This window comes from Porites lutea, chromosome 5 (assembly GCF_958299795.1).
Source record: "Porites lutea chromosome 5, jaPorLute2.1, whole genome shotgun sequence".
NCBI lineage: Eukaryota > Metazoa > Cnidaria > Anthozoa > Scleractinia > Poritidae > Porites > Porites lutea.
Window position 1 is genome coordinate 2395001 of NC_133205.1, and position 12731 is coordinate 2407731.

The following is a 12731-nucleotide window of genomic DNA, read 5'->3' on the forward strand; positions in this document are numbered from 1 at the left end:
GTATACGTAGCATGTTGAGGTTTGTCACCCTTGAGAACTGATGCTGTGACCCCAACATGTTTCCAACAGTTCTCATTAAATCCAGCTAAACTTCTCAGAATGTCTAAGTGCTCTTGGTTTCATTGCTGTGTTGCTAATTTACACCATAAAACCATAATGCTTGAATTATTAAAGATAATTTTCAAAACAGTCAGCCTAAACTGTAGCACTTATGCAAAATAAGTTTCAAGGTTGGGAGGATTACACTGGAAAAAATCTGAGGTTGTGTTTCCATATAGACATGTTAGCCCATTTCTAAGGATAGCACTGACGATGTACATTTTCCCCACACTACTCAGTCCCAACTTTAAGTTCTTTTTAAAGTCCAGAAACTTGAAGTAATTGATTATGTCTCCAAAGAGCCACTCAACACTTGTTCTCACTGAGCTCATAGCAGTATTGTAAGCTTCCATCTGTGGGGTTAAAACTCCATTTCTAAATGGACATTGAAGGTGTACACGGATGGGGTAAGCAGGATCCCCGTAAATGCAAAGTGGTTGTCCCGCCAGGCTGAAGGCATACTGACGGAGATCATCCAAAAGGTGAGACTCAGCAAGTATACCTGCATCATGCTTTCTTCCCTCTGCAACAAAATTCATGGACAGGAGGAGTGTTAAAGTTCAGTCAGATAAGTGAAAAAGTCTTATAACATTTTGTTAAAAGAACGTTGAAGCATCAAGGGTCTCACAGGGATATTTCATTCATTTTTCTTGTAACTATAACAATTCAGGAAAAAATGAAACTATTTATTTGTTCATTGATATATTTATTACGACATAGTCAGCTTGGCTATGAGGTAATGAAAGTGAAGTGTTTTAATTTGTAAGAGTTTCTCTTTTTTAATTTCTCATAAAAAGGAGTTGTGTGTTTCCAAGAAGCTTCATTTCAAGCGATTTCTCAAGATCAAAAGAAAAAAAATACACTTAAACAGTTGCCTCCTCACCCTATAAACCCCAGATTCCATTTTCTAAAAAAAAAAACAACTTACCAACAGGGCCATACATATTTGCAATCATTCCATCTGGGGTAACAACAGACTGAAACTTGATTCCATGGATACGTTTGTGTCCATTGTAAAGCAACCTCTGGTTGACAGTGCCGGGCCTACAAATAGGACGAACTGTCCCATCAACAAAAGCAAAACAGTTATTAAGTGGGGCTCCTTTTCGGTGAACAACTTCGGCAAATCTTTCAAGATTGGCTTGGCTTAGTTGCTGATGATTCCACTGCAGAATGCGATGGCTGTGAGCTTGATAGATATAATCCAAAACTTGATTTGTAATCATACACAATACAGGAACCGGCCTAGCGAACAAGTGGACCATATCGCTGTATCGGCAAGGGTAGCACAACCGCTTCAAAAGCATGCATAGTCCTTCAGTTCCTTCACAAATTGTTCCTTGGTGACAAATTATAACATCAGGAATCCGCAAAGCTTGAGAAAGCCTTGGGATATCAGTTTTCCTGAACCGAAATTCGGCCACACATTCATCTTCGGTCAGGTTTTGGAGGTCGAAATGTGGATACAAGTCACACGGCAAGTCCAGGTTTTGTGGGCTGTAAAGGTCGTACAGTAAGAGAAATTCGGCGTCATTGAGGACTTTCATGTCGTAGTAGAGCACTATAAGCTCTCTCAATTCTTTCCAAGAAACCATTTCTTCTAAATAAACATACCACAACCAAAAAACTTGGAGCCAAGTCTGATTTGTTTACATCGAGTTTGACTTTGCCGTACTACACAAAACTTAATCAATTCGAGTTTTGGCGGGAGACGCCGTAGTCGGCCCAGTCTCTTTCGGTTGCATCCGCCGTACCAGAGCTTCGCCGTAGTGGATCTTAAAGTCCCTATTAACTACAGCTACTACACCAACTACATATACTACACAAACTACACCAACTACACATACTACGCCAACTACAGATAGTACACCAACTACACTAACTACACCAACTACACATACTACACCAACTACAGCTACTACACCAACTACACCAACTACACATACTACACGAACTACATATAGTACACCAACTACACTAACTACATCAACTACATATACTACACCAACTACATATACTACACCAACTACACATACTACACCAACTACATACACTACACCAACTACACTAACTACACCAACTACACATACTACACCAACAATACATACTACACCAACTACACTAACTATATTAACTACACAAACTACACCAACTGCACAAACTACACCAACTACATACACTACACCAACTACATAATTATACTACACCAACTACATTAACTTCACCAACTACACATACTACACTGCCTACATATACTACACCAACTACACTAACTACACCAACTACATATACTACACCAACTACTAATATTGCACCAACTACATATACTACATTAACTACACTAACTACACCAACTACGGAAACTACACCAACTACACCAACTACGGAAACTACACCAACTACATATACTACACCAACTATACTAACTACACTAACTACCCGAACTACACTAACTACACCAACTACATATACTACACCAACTACACATACTACACCAACTACTGCTACCACACTAACTACATATACTACACCATCTACACATACTACACCAACTACACATACTCCATTATCTACACTAACTACATCAACTACACTATCTAACTACACCAACTACACCAACTACACTTACTACACCAATTACATATACTACACCAGCTACAGCTACTACACCAACTACACATAACTACACCAACTACCTATACTACCCCAACTACAGATACTACATTAACTACAGCTACTACACCAACTACATATACTACACAAACTACACCAACTACACATACTACGCCAACTACAGATAGTACACCAACTACACTAACTACACCAACTACACATACTACACCAACTACAGCTACTACACCAACTACACCAACTACACATACTACACCAACTACATATAGTACACCAACTACACTAACTACACCAACTACACATACTACACCAACTACAGCTACTACACCAACTACACCAACTACACATACTACACGAACTACATATAGTACACCAACTACACTAACTACATCAACTACATATACTACACCAACTACATATACTACACCAACTACACATACTACACCAACTACACTAACTACACAAACTACACCAACTACACATACTACATCAACTACACTAACTACACCAACTACACTAACTACACCAACTACACTTACTACACCAGCTACAGCAACTACAGCAACTACTCTAACTGCGCCAACTACACCAAACATTAACTTTCTCATAGTGGGCAAAGTGGTCATGGAATGTCCCTATATTCGTGACGGTTATCATGAACCCATTACCCTGTGACCCCCCTTTGAAAAATCCTGGCTACGCCCCTGAACTTCATCATCATGTGATCGTTAAGAAAGGGAACAGTACAGATAGTAATACTCGGAATTCGCTGGCAAACTGAAGTTATGCTCTGAGGTAACCGTTAAGAAACGCTGAGTTAATTTCCTCCGGCTGGGTTGCTTAAAGACTATTAACAGTAAATATAAATATGGTAACCGGTTACAGTCATAACACCGGACGAAGATGTCAAGAGAAAACAAACAGTAAAATGATTCCCCTTAGAATATAGCGTACTGAGTAGCTTCTCACGTTTAGAGGACATCAGAATTTTATTTTCTTATCTAATTTACATTGACATTTGTCAGAGCTCCAGTTTTCAAAATTCATTCTTTTTGCGGACGATACAAATTTTTCAGTGATGAAAATTTATGGTACTAACTTCATAATAACATGAATCAAGAATCAAATAACACTACAATATGGTTTTCCGCAGATAAGCTCTTCATAAATGTAAATAAAACTCACCTAATGGTTTTCAAAGCAAAGAAGAAAAAGTCATTGAATTAAAGAACAATAATAATTGATGGAAATTGAAGCACAACATACACTGAAAACTTCTATGATTGACATTATTGATGATGATCTTACTTACAAGCATCATATTAATCAGGTGTCATAAGCATCTAAGATATCCAAAATGACTGGAGTAACTGCAAAAGCAAGGCATTTTGTTTTTTCTCTCAAAAGCGTGATTCTATAATACAATGATATATCCAAAACTTATTATATTCTAATATTACATGGACCAGTACATATCCTACAAGGGTTCAACCTTTTTTTTCATGCAAAAAAAGATATTATTGATATTTTAGCATAAAATAAAGGTTAATGTTGGCAAGCAACAACTATTGAGCCTGCATCGCTACTGCGGTTTATCCCAAACACGCGATCTCCTTATTTGGCTGCCTGCCTCTTTGTCTTATTCTGCGCCAGTCCGTTCAATCGCCACTTTCTTTGAAGGCTGCAAGTTGAGCAGCACCAAAGTTTTTTCCCCTCCCACCCTCCCCTTTTCTCTGTTTCTTGCCTTCCTTAACCTTCTTACATTTGTTCACTGCATTTGCACTCTCTCTTGTCTGTAGATTCAGAGACGTTTAATAAAATCATTAAGGGCGGGGAATTGCTGCCTGCGGCACCCCTTCAGCCCTGTGCTGAAGCCCCGTCAGGGAGGGGGGGCTATAGGATTTGCTGGACTTGGTTAACTTGGCCCAAGGACATTATGCCGGCCATGCGTTTTCACGCGTGAACTATGCCCTCCCTTGCAGTACAGGCATGAGGCACCCCCTCGGTATGGCGCCATGTACCGAGGCCCCTCATTCGGTCATCATCCGGTCGGTGGGTTTTATCCGAGCCTTGCGGGTATATTCCCTGCCCAACTTTGCCCACCAAAGAATATTGTGTTTTCTCTGCGTCTGCGCGCTGTAACATTAATGAATTATGAAATTCAGTTTGCACAACTTGGGGAAGAATCGAAACTAATTTTTCAATCACTGAAGTTAATGAATATTTGCAAACATAATATATACATCACTGTTAATAACAGCTCTTTTTATGCTTTCATATTTCATTGATAAATTACCCACAGCATTCATTTTATGACCCCCTTCAAAAGAATGAAAGTTTAACTTAACATATTTATTAATTACAATACACTATTTGCGTCTAACATAAAGTAATTATCCAAGAACAAATTATGGAAATTCTCTCTCAAATACAGAGGAGTACAACCATGGAACAGTCCACCAGAAATTGAAATTCTTAGAAATCAAAAATCAGTTGATTAACATTGGGGCTGAGCCATGCTTTTTGCTTGGTTTTGTAACATACGCGTACGGTTGTCGCATTTGGCCGTTGTGGGCAAATGCGAAAGCTAGTATACGCGTATGCTGCAAATGAATCCACCCTATATTTCAAGTTTTTCTCTTGTAGTTTTCGAGCGTGAAATTTGATCCCTTTCATTTCCCCTTTCGTTTCTTATTGCATCGCTAGTCTGAAGCTTTGTTCAAAAAGAAAAAAAGGGAAAACCTCTCTAACCAAAGTATTGCGCAGTTTGATTATGAGAACAGTTTTAAGTTCCCGTTCTGCGCAGTTCATATCGCTATTTCAAGCTGGCATATTGTATATTGGTCTCGTGTTCGGTATTGTTTCCTGCAAGCATCGCATCGCAACTCAACACAACTAAATATATAAAAAATCCAAAGAGCACTGATAATGACTAAACGCCAGATCACATTTCCTCTGATTTCATTCATGGTAATTACTCGGGCTTCATTAGATTATTATCAGTTTGCATTTCATTAGCAATACTCATCCATGAAGCGGTAGTACGTTTTGCTTAAGCTCCTGAATATAAATTTAATGTTCCCAGCATGGAGTGTAAAAAATACGTTTCGGTCACTAAGTATTTCGAGTGATCTAAACATTTTTTTAATATTAAATTATATCGTACGGTCGCACAAAAGGAGAACTGATATGATAGATAAACTTACCGTGAAACAGACAGGATCAAAGCGGCTTCCGTCTTTTCCCTACGAGTATGTGTCGAATTCGAATTTCAAATATGTTCACGCACTTCCTAGTCACTATCCCTCGTCGATTTCGCAAAAAAAAGTAACTGCATTGATTAAGACTCTGCAATGGGTTGATTACAGTTTCTTCTGGAGCAAGTGTCCTCATTAAAAAAAATTCTAAAAAGTAATATGTTGTATAACAAGCAACTTAATACCAAGCGTTGAAGAGCCAAAGAATTTTGATTTCCCGGATCAATGGAAAAACAAATATTTCACGGGATCGAGGCTTAATCAATCCGATAATCAAGTATCCACGTCATTCATCTACTAATTTAAATTAAGTCCGTAAAAACTACGTTATGGATAGGATTACGGAGACCGGACATGCTTGGGTAGCTGGAGGAAAGCAATCTTTATGAAAATACCACAACTCCTTTGCTTACAGTGCGCATGAACTGCCTTACAAAACGTGAACTCAATGAATCAAAACCGCAGGAAACAGACGGACTTAGCCGTGCGTTTAATTTATTGGCAGAGGAATTTTTATGAAATTTGATGTCGAACACCCGAATTGGCGCTTACCGTATTTGCAAGATGCAAGCAATTTACCATCGAGCAATATCCCATCGATTCGATGGTATAATGCACCAACTTTGTCAACTTACTTTTATTGGAGTGCCACAGAATGCAATCTTTCTAAACTTTATGGAGCAGACCTTTAAAATTGATCGCATGATGTTTTCCATTTTCATTAGAAGCTCTACATTTTCGAACTTTTATTGTGAACTTTCATAAACTGTGAACCCAGTGGTTGCGTTTCGTTTTTCTCAGCCGTTCAGGTTTTCATTTGCAGAAACTAATTTTTTTAAGGGTCATCGCTTGAATGGATCTATTCATTAGAATAAGATGATCCAAGATGGCCTCTGTGATTGGAGGAAATTCAGAAGTCCCAAACCTCTGGGACTTGGCAATAGTCAAAAGTCCCACCACGGGCTAGCTTCTTTTGTCTAATCCCCGGCCTTTGCCCCACCTCCCTCTCCCCTCCAGATTAACACTGATAGGTGCATAGGTTATGATATACCACATCCTCGGAGACCCAGGGGCAGTCAGTCGGGTCGAGAGAAAAGGCGCGACGAAAGTTTTCAAGTACGGGCGAAAGAGCCCCTGGGTACCGACTCTTAACGAACCATTTCCAAAAATTCAAACGGATGCCACCTCCTGATTGGGCACAAAAAAACCTTTGTATTATTGTGCCCAATCAGCGAACAGCATCTCCTGAGTTCTTTTCATGTGTTCGTACACGACGGCTATTATCTCGCCATACTTGTCTGGTTCGTTCACCAAGGTTGTGCGTGCATATTCGCAAGGGAAACTTTCACTTTCTGCTTCCCTAAACAGAAACGAAGGAACTATCGATGACTCGGAAAAACGTTTCGGATGACTATTCCCATTTGCGACAGGAAAATTCTGCTTCTGATCATCAGAAGGTATCGTAAATAACGTAAATAGAAGGCGTGATCGATAAAAGCTTGAATTGAATACGTCTTGAAAGCTCAAGCTTTAAAATACCCTCACATGCGTTTCCATGTGTTAGTTTTCGGAAAGACAGTATTTTCAAATAGACGGGGATGTTCTGTAACTGAAAGTTTTCTGATTGCGTGCATTTCTTTGATGAACGAGCCAGACAAGTATGCACGCACGCATGCATTCCCACAGGTAAAGTATACATGCATATGAAGAAGGCCTAATAAATTACCCGCGATAAGTAGGTTACGCTACGCAATTGTGATTTACGGAGAATCATGTTAGTAGTTAGCTTTTAACCGATGACGAACATAAGTGTGGTTGTGAGTTTTTGGATTAAAAAAAGAGGAATATTAGTGGCGAATTTGGAAAGATTTACCAGGCTGTGTTCAATGAAAATTTAAGTGAAAATGATGCTCTGCCTCGTGCAGTTTGTGCCAGCTGCAAATACCAAATTGAAAAGGCATGGCAAAAGTCAAGAAAAGCAGAAGAACAGTCATTTCAGTACTTGTCATTGTTAAAAAGAAAACTCACCCAGTCTCCTTTGTCATCAAGTTGTGGTGACAAGCTAACAAAGCACAAGAAGAGCTGGATAAATTCAGTTTAGATGCGCATTCTTACAATTTTTAGGTCAAGTCAAAAATTTATTCGAAATAGTTGGTTCAGTATGGCCACATAAGGTTTCTCCTAAGAGATTACTAAGGACTACAATTTTAAAAGATGGATACAACTCTTTTTCATTTGACCCCACAACAATGGCCTCAAATGCATGCCCTATACTATTAGTAAATAGGATATTATGTTAGTTGGTTGTCATTACAAGTTTCCCTAATCCCTAATAGTGTTACACTCAGTTACAAACAGCCTTAATTTTGGCTTCTTTTACCTTAAAAAGATGAAAAAATTTGTTGGCCAGACAGTGCAAGTGAGTCATTTTAAATTTTCAAAACCTAATAGTGGCTATCAACTCTCCTAGCCAATTTTCTTACTGTAAAGAGGAAACATTCTCTCATGAGTGACATGACAGATGTACATTATAGGTGTTGGTCTTCTCTAGTAGGAAAGGTACAGTTTCCTATATCTGAAGAAATTAATTGCATTGCATGTACTTAATGTAAGCTCTCAGGTGGTCAAAATGTCACAGTATATACAGTACATTGTATACTGGAAGCAAGGATCATAAAGCCTGCCACAATGTTACCTCCATCATAATATTGTCTTTGTGATGTTTTGCTACCCACTAACTCAAAACCATGGCCAGTTTTTTTTTAATCATGCTCCTTTAATATATCTTTTTTGAAGTGGACAGTCATAGTTAGACCCCTATCAGGAATTGCTAAATACTATGTTGTAGTTGTCTACTGTTTCCGCATTTCTTACACAAAATTATGTACATTTTCATGCCTAATAGTGTTCTTGGAATTATTCAATATCTTATGATTATACAGGATGGAAAGGAGCCATTCAGAAAGTGGGGTGGTCTTGTTGGTGAGATCAGGTCTTTTTTGCCAAAGCAAGTTTCGTTTTTAGCACTTACAGCCACTGCTTCACCCTTGACCAGAGATAAAATCATTAAAAGTTTGAGTTTAAAGAAATGTCTGGAAATATCAGTTAGTCCAAACAGAGAGAACATCAAGCTGCTTGTTTTGAAGGTTACCAGTGAAATTTCTGTCAACTTTACATGGCTTGCCACGGCGTTAAACGAAAAGAACATTGCATGTCTGTGGACATTACTGTATGTCCGAGACTATAAAACATGTGGTGAGCTCTACCAATTTTTCATGAGCAGTTTGCTGGACAAGGCGTACCACCCATATGGTGCTGAAAAGAAGTGTACAAGCCCTTAGAATGGGGGTAGACATATTAAAAGGGTTTACACCATGTTATAAACTATGGTCCTCCCCCTGACCTAGAATCATATGTTTAAGAAATGGGAAGAGCTGGTAGAGATGGTGCATATTCAGAGGCAGCATTACTCTGAGTGTACAGCATGCATTCAAAGTGTATGATTGTCTTTCTGAGGTCTTTACAGACCTACAACAAGAAAGTCTGGAGCAGTAGTTAATATATAATTTTACTTGTCAGGACTTTCCGTATCAATGCCTTTCATCCACATATGCTGTGTATCTTGATAATAACAGTATATTTTGCAAAGAATAATGACTTTTCTAAGGATATGATATTTCAATACCTACAGCTGGATTTGGCTTTGATATGCCCTCCTCTTAAAGAATTTGACAAAATGTGTTTTTCTGTGGGACATGGGGCTGTTCCGTTAATATAAAAATTCAGTTTTTTTTTTTAAAATTCTTTGTACCATTTGTTCTTGTTTTGAATGAAAGACCGTGAAAGGTGGGTCCCTGTTATCAGCCAGTAGGGACAGAGACTGATAGAAGTCAGTGATTGATTTGACTTGCATGGTTTAAGTGATGCAAAATAGCTCTTACAGTTTTAAAAGATCACTTTCCTGCGTCAATGCTAGAAACTAGCTTTTTCATTTGCCCCTACAAAGTCAATTAATAATTTTTTCTTTCTGACAGATTTTTAAGAAAATTGGCTTGGAGAGTTGATAGCCACTATTAGGTTTTGAAAATTTAAAATGACTCACTTGCACTGTCTGGCCAACAAATTTTTTCATCTTTTTAAGGTAAAAGAAGCCAAAATTAAGGCTGTTTGTAACTGAGTGTAACACTATTAGGGATTAGGGAAACTTGTAATGACAACCAACTAACATAATATCCTATTTACTAATAGTATAGGGCATGCATTTGAGGCCATTGTTGTGGGGTCAAATGAAAAAGAGTTGTATCCATCTTTTAAAATTGTAGTCCTTAGTAATCTCTTAGGAGAAACCTTATGTGGCCATACTGAACCAACTATTTCGAATAAATTTTTGACTTGACCTAAAAATTGTAAGAATGCGCATCTAAACTGAATTTATCCAGCTCTTCTTGTGCTTTGTTAGCTTGTCACCACAACTTGATGACAAAGGAGACTGGGTGAGTTTTCTTTTTAACAATGACAAGTACTGAAATGACTGTTCTTCTGCTTTTCTTGACTTTTGCCATGCCTTTTCAATTTGGTATTTGCAGCTGGCACAAACTGCACGAGGCAGAGCATCATTTTCACTTAAATTTTCATTGAACACAGCCTGGTAAATCTTTCCAAATTCGCCACTAATATTCCTCTTTTTTTAATCCAAAAACTCACAACCACACTTATGTTCGTCATCGGTTAAAAGCTAACTACTAACATGATTCTCCGTAAATCACAATTGCGTAGCGTAACCTACTTATCGCGGGTAATTTATTAGGCCTTCTTCATATGCATGTATACTTTACCTGTGGGAATGCATGCGTGCGTGCATACTTGTCTGGCTCGTTCATCAAAGAAATGCACGCAATCAGAAAACTTTCAGTTACAGAATATCCCCGTCCATTTGAAAATACTGTCTTTCCGAAAACTAACACATGGAAACGCATGTGAGGGTATTTTAAAGCTTGAGCTTTCAAGACGTATTCAATTCAAGCTTTTATCGATCACGCCTTCTATTTACGTTATTTACGATACCTTCTGATGATCAGAAGCAGAATTTTCCTGTCGCAAATGGGAATAGTCATCCGAAACGTTTTTCCGAGTCATCGATAGTTCCTTCGTTTCTGTTTAGGGAAGCAGAAAGTGAAAGTTTCCCTTGCGAATATGCACGCACAACCTTGGTGAACGAACCAGACAAGTATGGCGAGATAATAGCCGTCGTGTACGAACACATGAAAAGAACTCAGGAGATGCTGTTCGCTGATTGGGCACAATAATACAAAGGTTTTTTTGTGCCCAATCAGGAGGTGGCATCCGTTTGAATTTTTGGAAATGGTTCGTTAAGAGTCGGTACCCAGGGGCTCTTTCGCCCGTACTTGAAAACTTTCGTCGCGCCTTTTCTCTCGACCCGACTGACTGCCCCTGGGTCTCCGAGGATGGATATACCATCGATCAACCTCGTTTCCAGGCGAGGCAGCCTAGCTGTTCATTCCAGATTGAATTGAAAAAGAAAATGGCGTTCACGGCTTTATATCCGAAGACGAAGTCAGCGAAGTAGCTGAATTTCTAACTAACTAAACGGATGAGATGCAAGAATACGCAAAATACATCGCTAGAAGGATGTTATCTACTTTTTGAGCAGTATCTGCTGGGAAAAACATCTGTTTATATCCCGAAACCGTGCCAAGAAATAGGCCAAAGTTTTAATGAAAGTCTGTGAGAAGGTAAGCTTGCTTTTTAACAAATAAATGAATAAATAAACAACTATTGAACTGGGCTTTCGTATGATGTAAAGAATTATGCAGATCTCGTAGGACGTTTAGTGCGTGTCTCCAAGTTGCAAATGCTAATAAAGTTCGGGGGGGGGGGAGCCCACCCCGCCCCCTGGTTTACACCGGACCTTCCGGTCGATGAGGCCGATCATTTAAATACATCGCTAGAAGGATGTTATCTACTTTTTGAGCAGTATCTGCGGGGAAAACATCTGTTTATATCCCGAAACCGTGCCAAGAAATAGGCCAAAGTTTTAAAGAAAGTCTGTGAGAAGGTAAGCTTGCTTTTTAACAAATAAATGAATAAATAAACAACTATTGAACTGGGCTTTCGTATGATGTAAAGAATTATGCAGATCTCGTAGGACGTTTACTGCGTGTCTCCAAGTTGCAAATGCTAATAAAGTTCAGGGGGGGGAGCCCACCCCGCCCCCTGGTTTACACCGGACCTTCCGGTCGATGAGGCCGATCATTTAACTCGAAAATCAGGGGAAAAATGCATATTAAACTTTGCAAAGAAAAACAAACAATTAACTTTTTCTCGTTTTTGTTCTTCGAGTAACCATAATCAGTTACTAACTGTAAATGGAGGCTGCAAAATGTGATTGAATACTTCTTATTGTTTTGCCAACAGCGAGTAACACACGGTATGTTTACAAGTGATCAGAATAGCAGCCAATGGCAATCATCCACGTCCGATCATGAAACCGGCTACAGCGAGCTGATGCAAACAGTATACAGAGTGTGACGACAATCAGAATTAATGTAATTAAAAATTGTTTTTAGCTCCTTCATGTACAAGTTTTTCTCGATCAGTATATCAGTCATCTGTGAAAGATTTTTTTTTGGATCCTGCGTGATTGTGCTCCAAAGAGTTCATGGAAATATCAGTCCATATCATTGAAAATCTCTCTGTGTTCCTCCGAGCGATCTCTCAGGCTGC

General features: G+C 38.9%; 2 protein-coding genes across 3 annotated transcripts in view; both read right to left on the reverse strand.

Annotated features, from left to right (window-relative positions):
* LOC140936439 (uncharacterized) overlaps positions 1-1858 on the reverse strand; it is a 1884-nt gene extending 26 nt beyond the window's left edge. The window contains exons 1-2 of the mRNA XM_073385913.1: positions 1028-1858; positions 1-622 (exon numbers count right to left, since the gene is read on the reverse strand). The exon at positions 1-622 is cut by the window's left edge and continues 26 nt beyond it. Of these exons, the coding sequence (XP_073242014.1) occupies positions 210-622; positions 1028-1694 (1080 nt within the window). The 5' untranslated portion in view covers positions 1695-1858 and the 3' untranslated portion in view covers positions 1-209. The remainder of the gene's footprint in view (positions 623-1027) is intronic.
* LOC140936427 (uncharacterized) overlaps positions 1-4240 on the reverse strand; it is a 33350-nt gene extending 29110 nt beyond the window's left edge. For both annotated transcript variants that reach the window (XM_073385899.1, XM_073385898.1), the window contains exon 1: positions 4043-4240. The gene's annotated coding sequence lies outside the window, so the exon portion shown is untranslated. The remainder of the gene's footprint in view (positions 1-4042) is intronic.
* Between the last annotated feature and the right edge of the window lie 8491 nt (positions 4241-12731).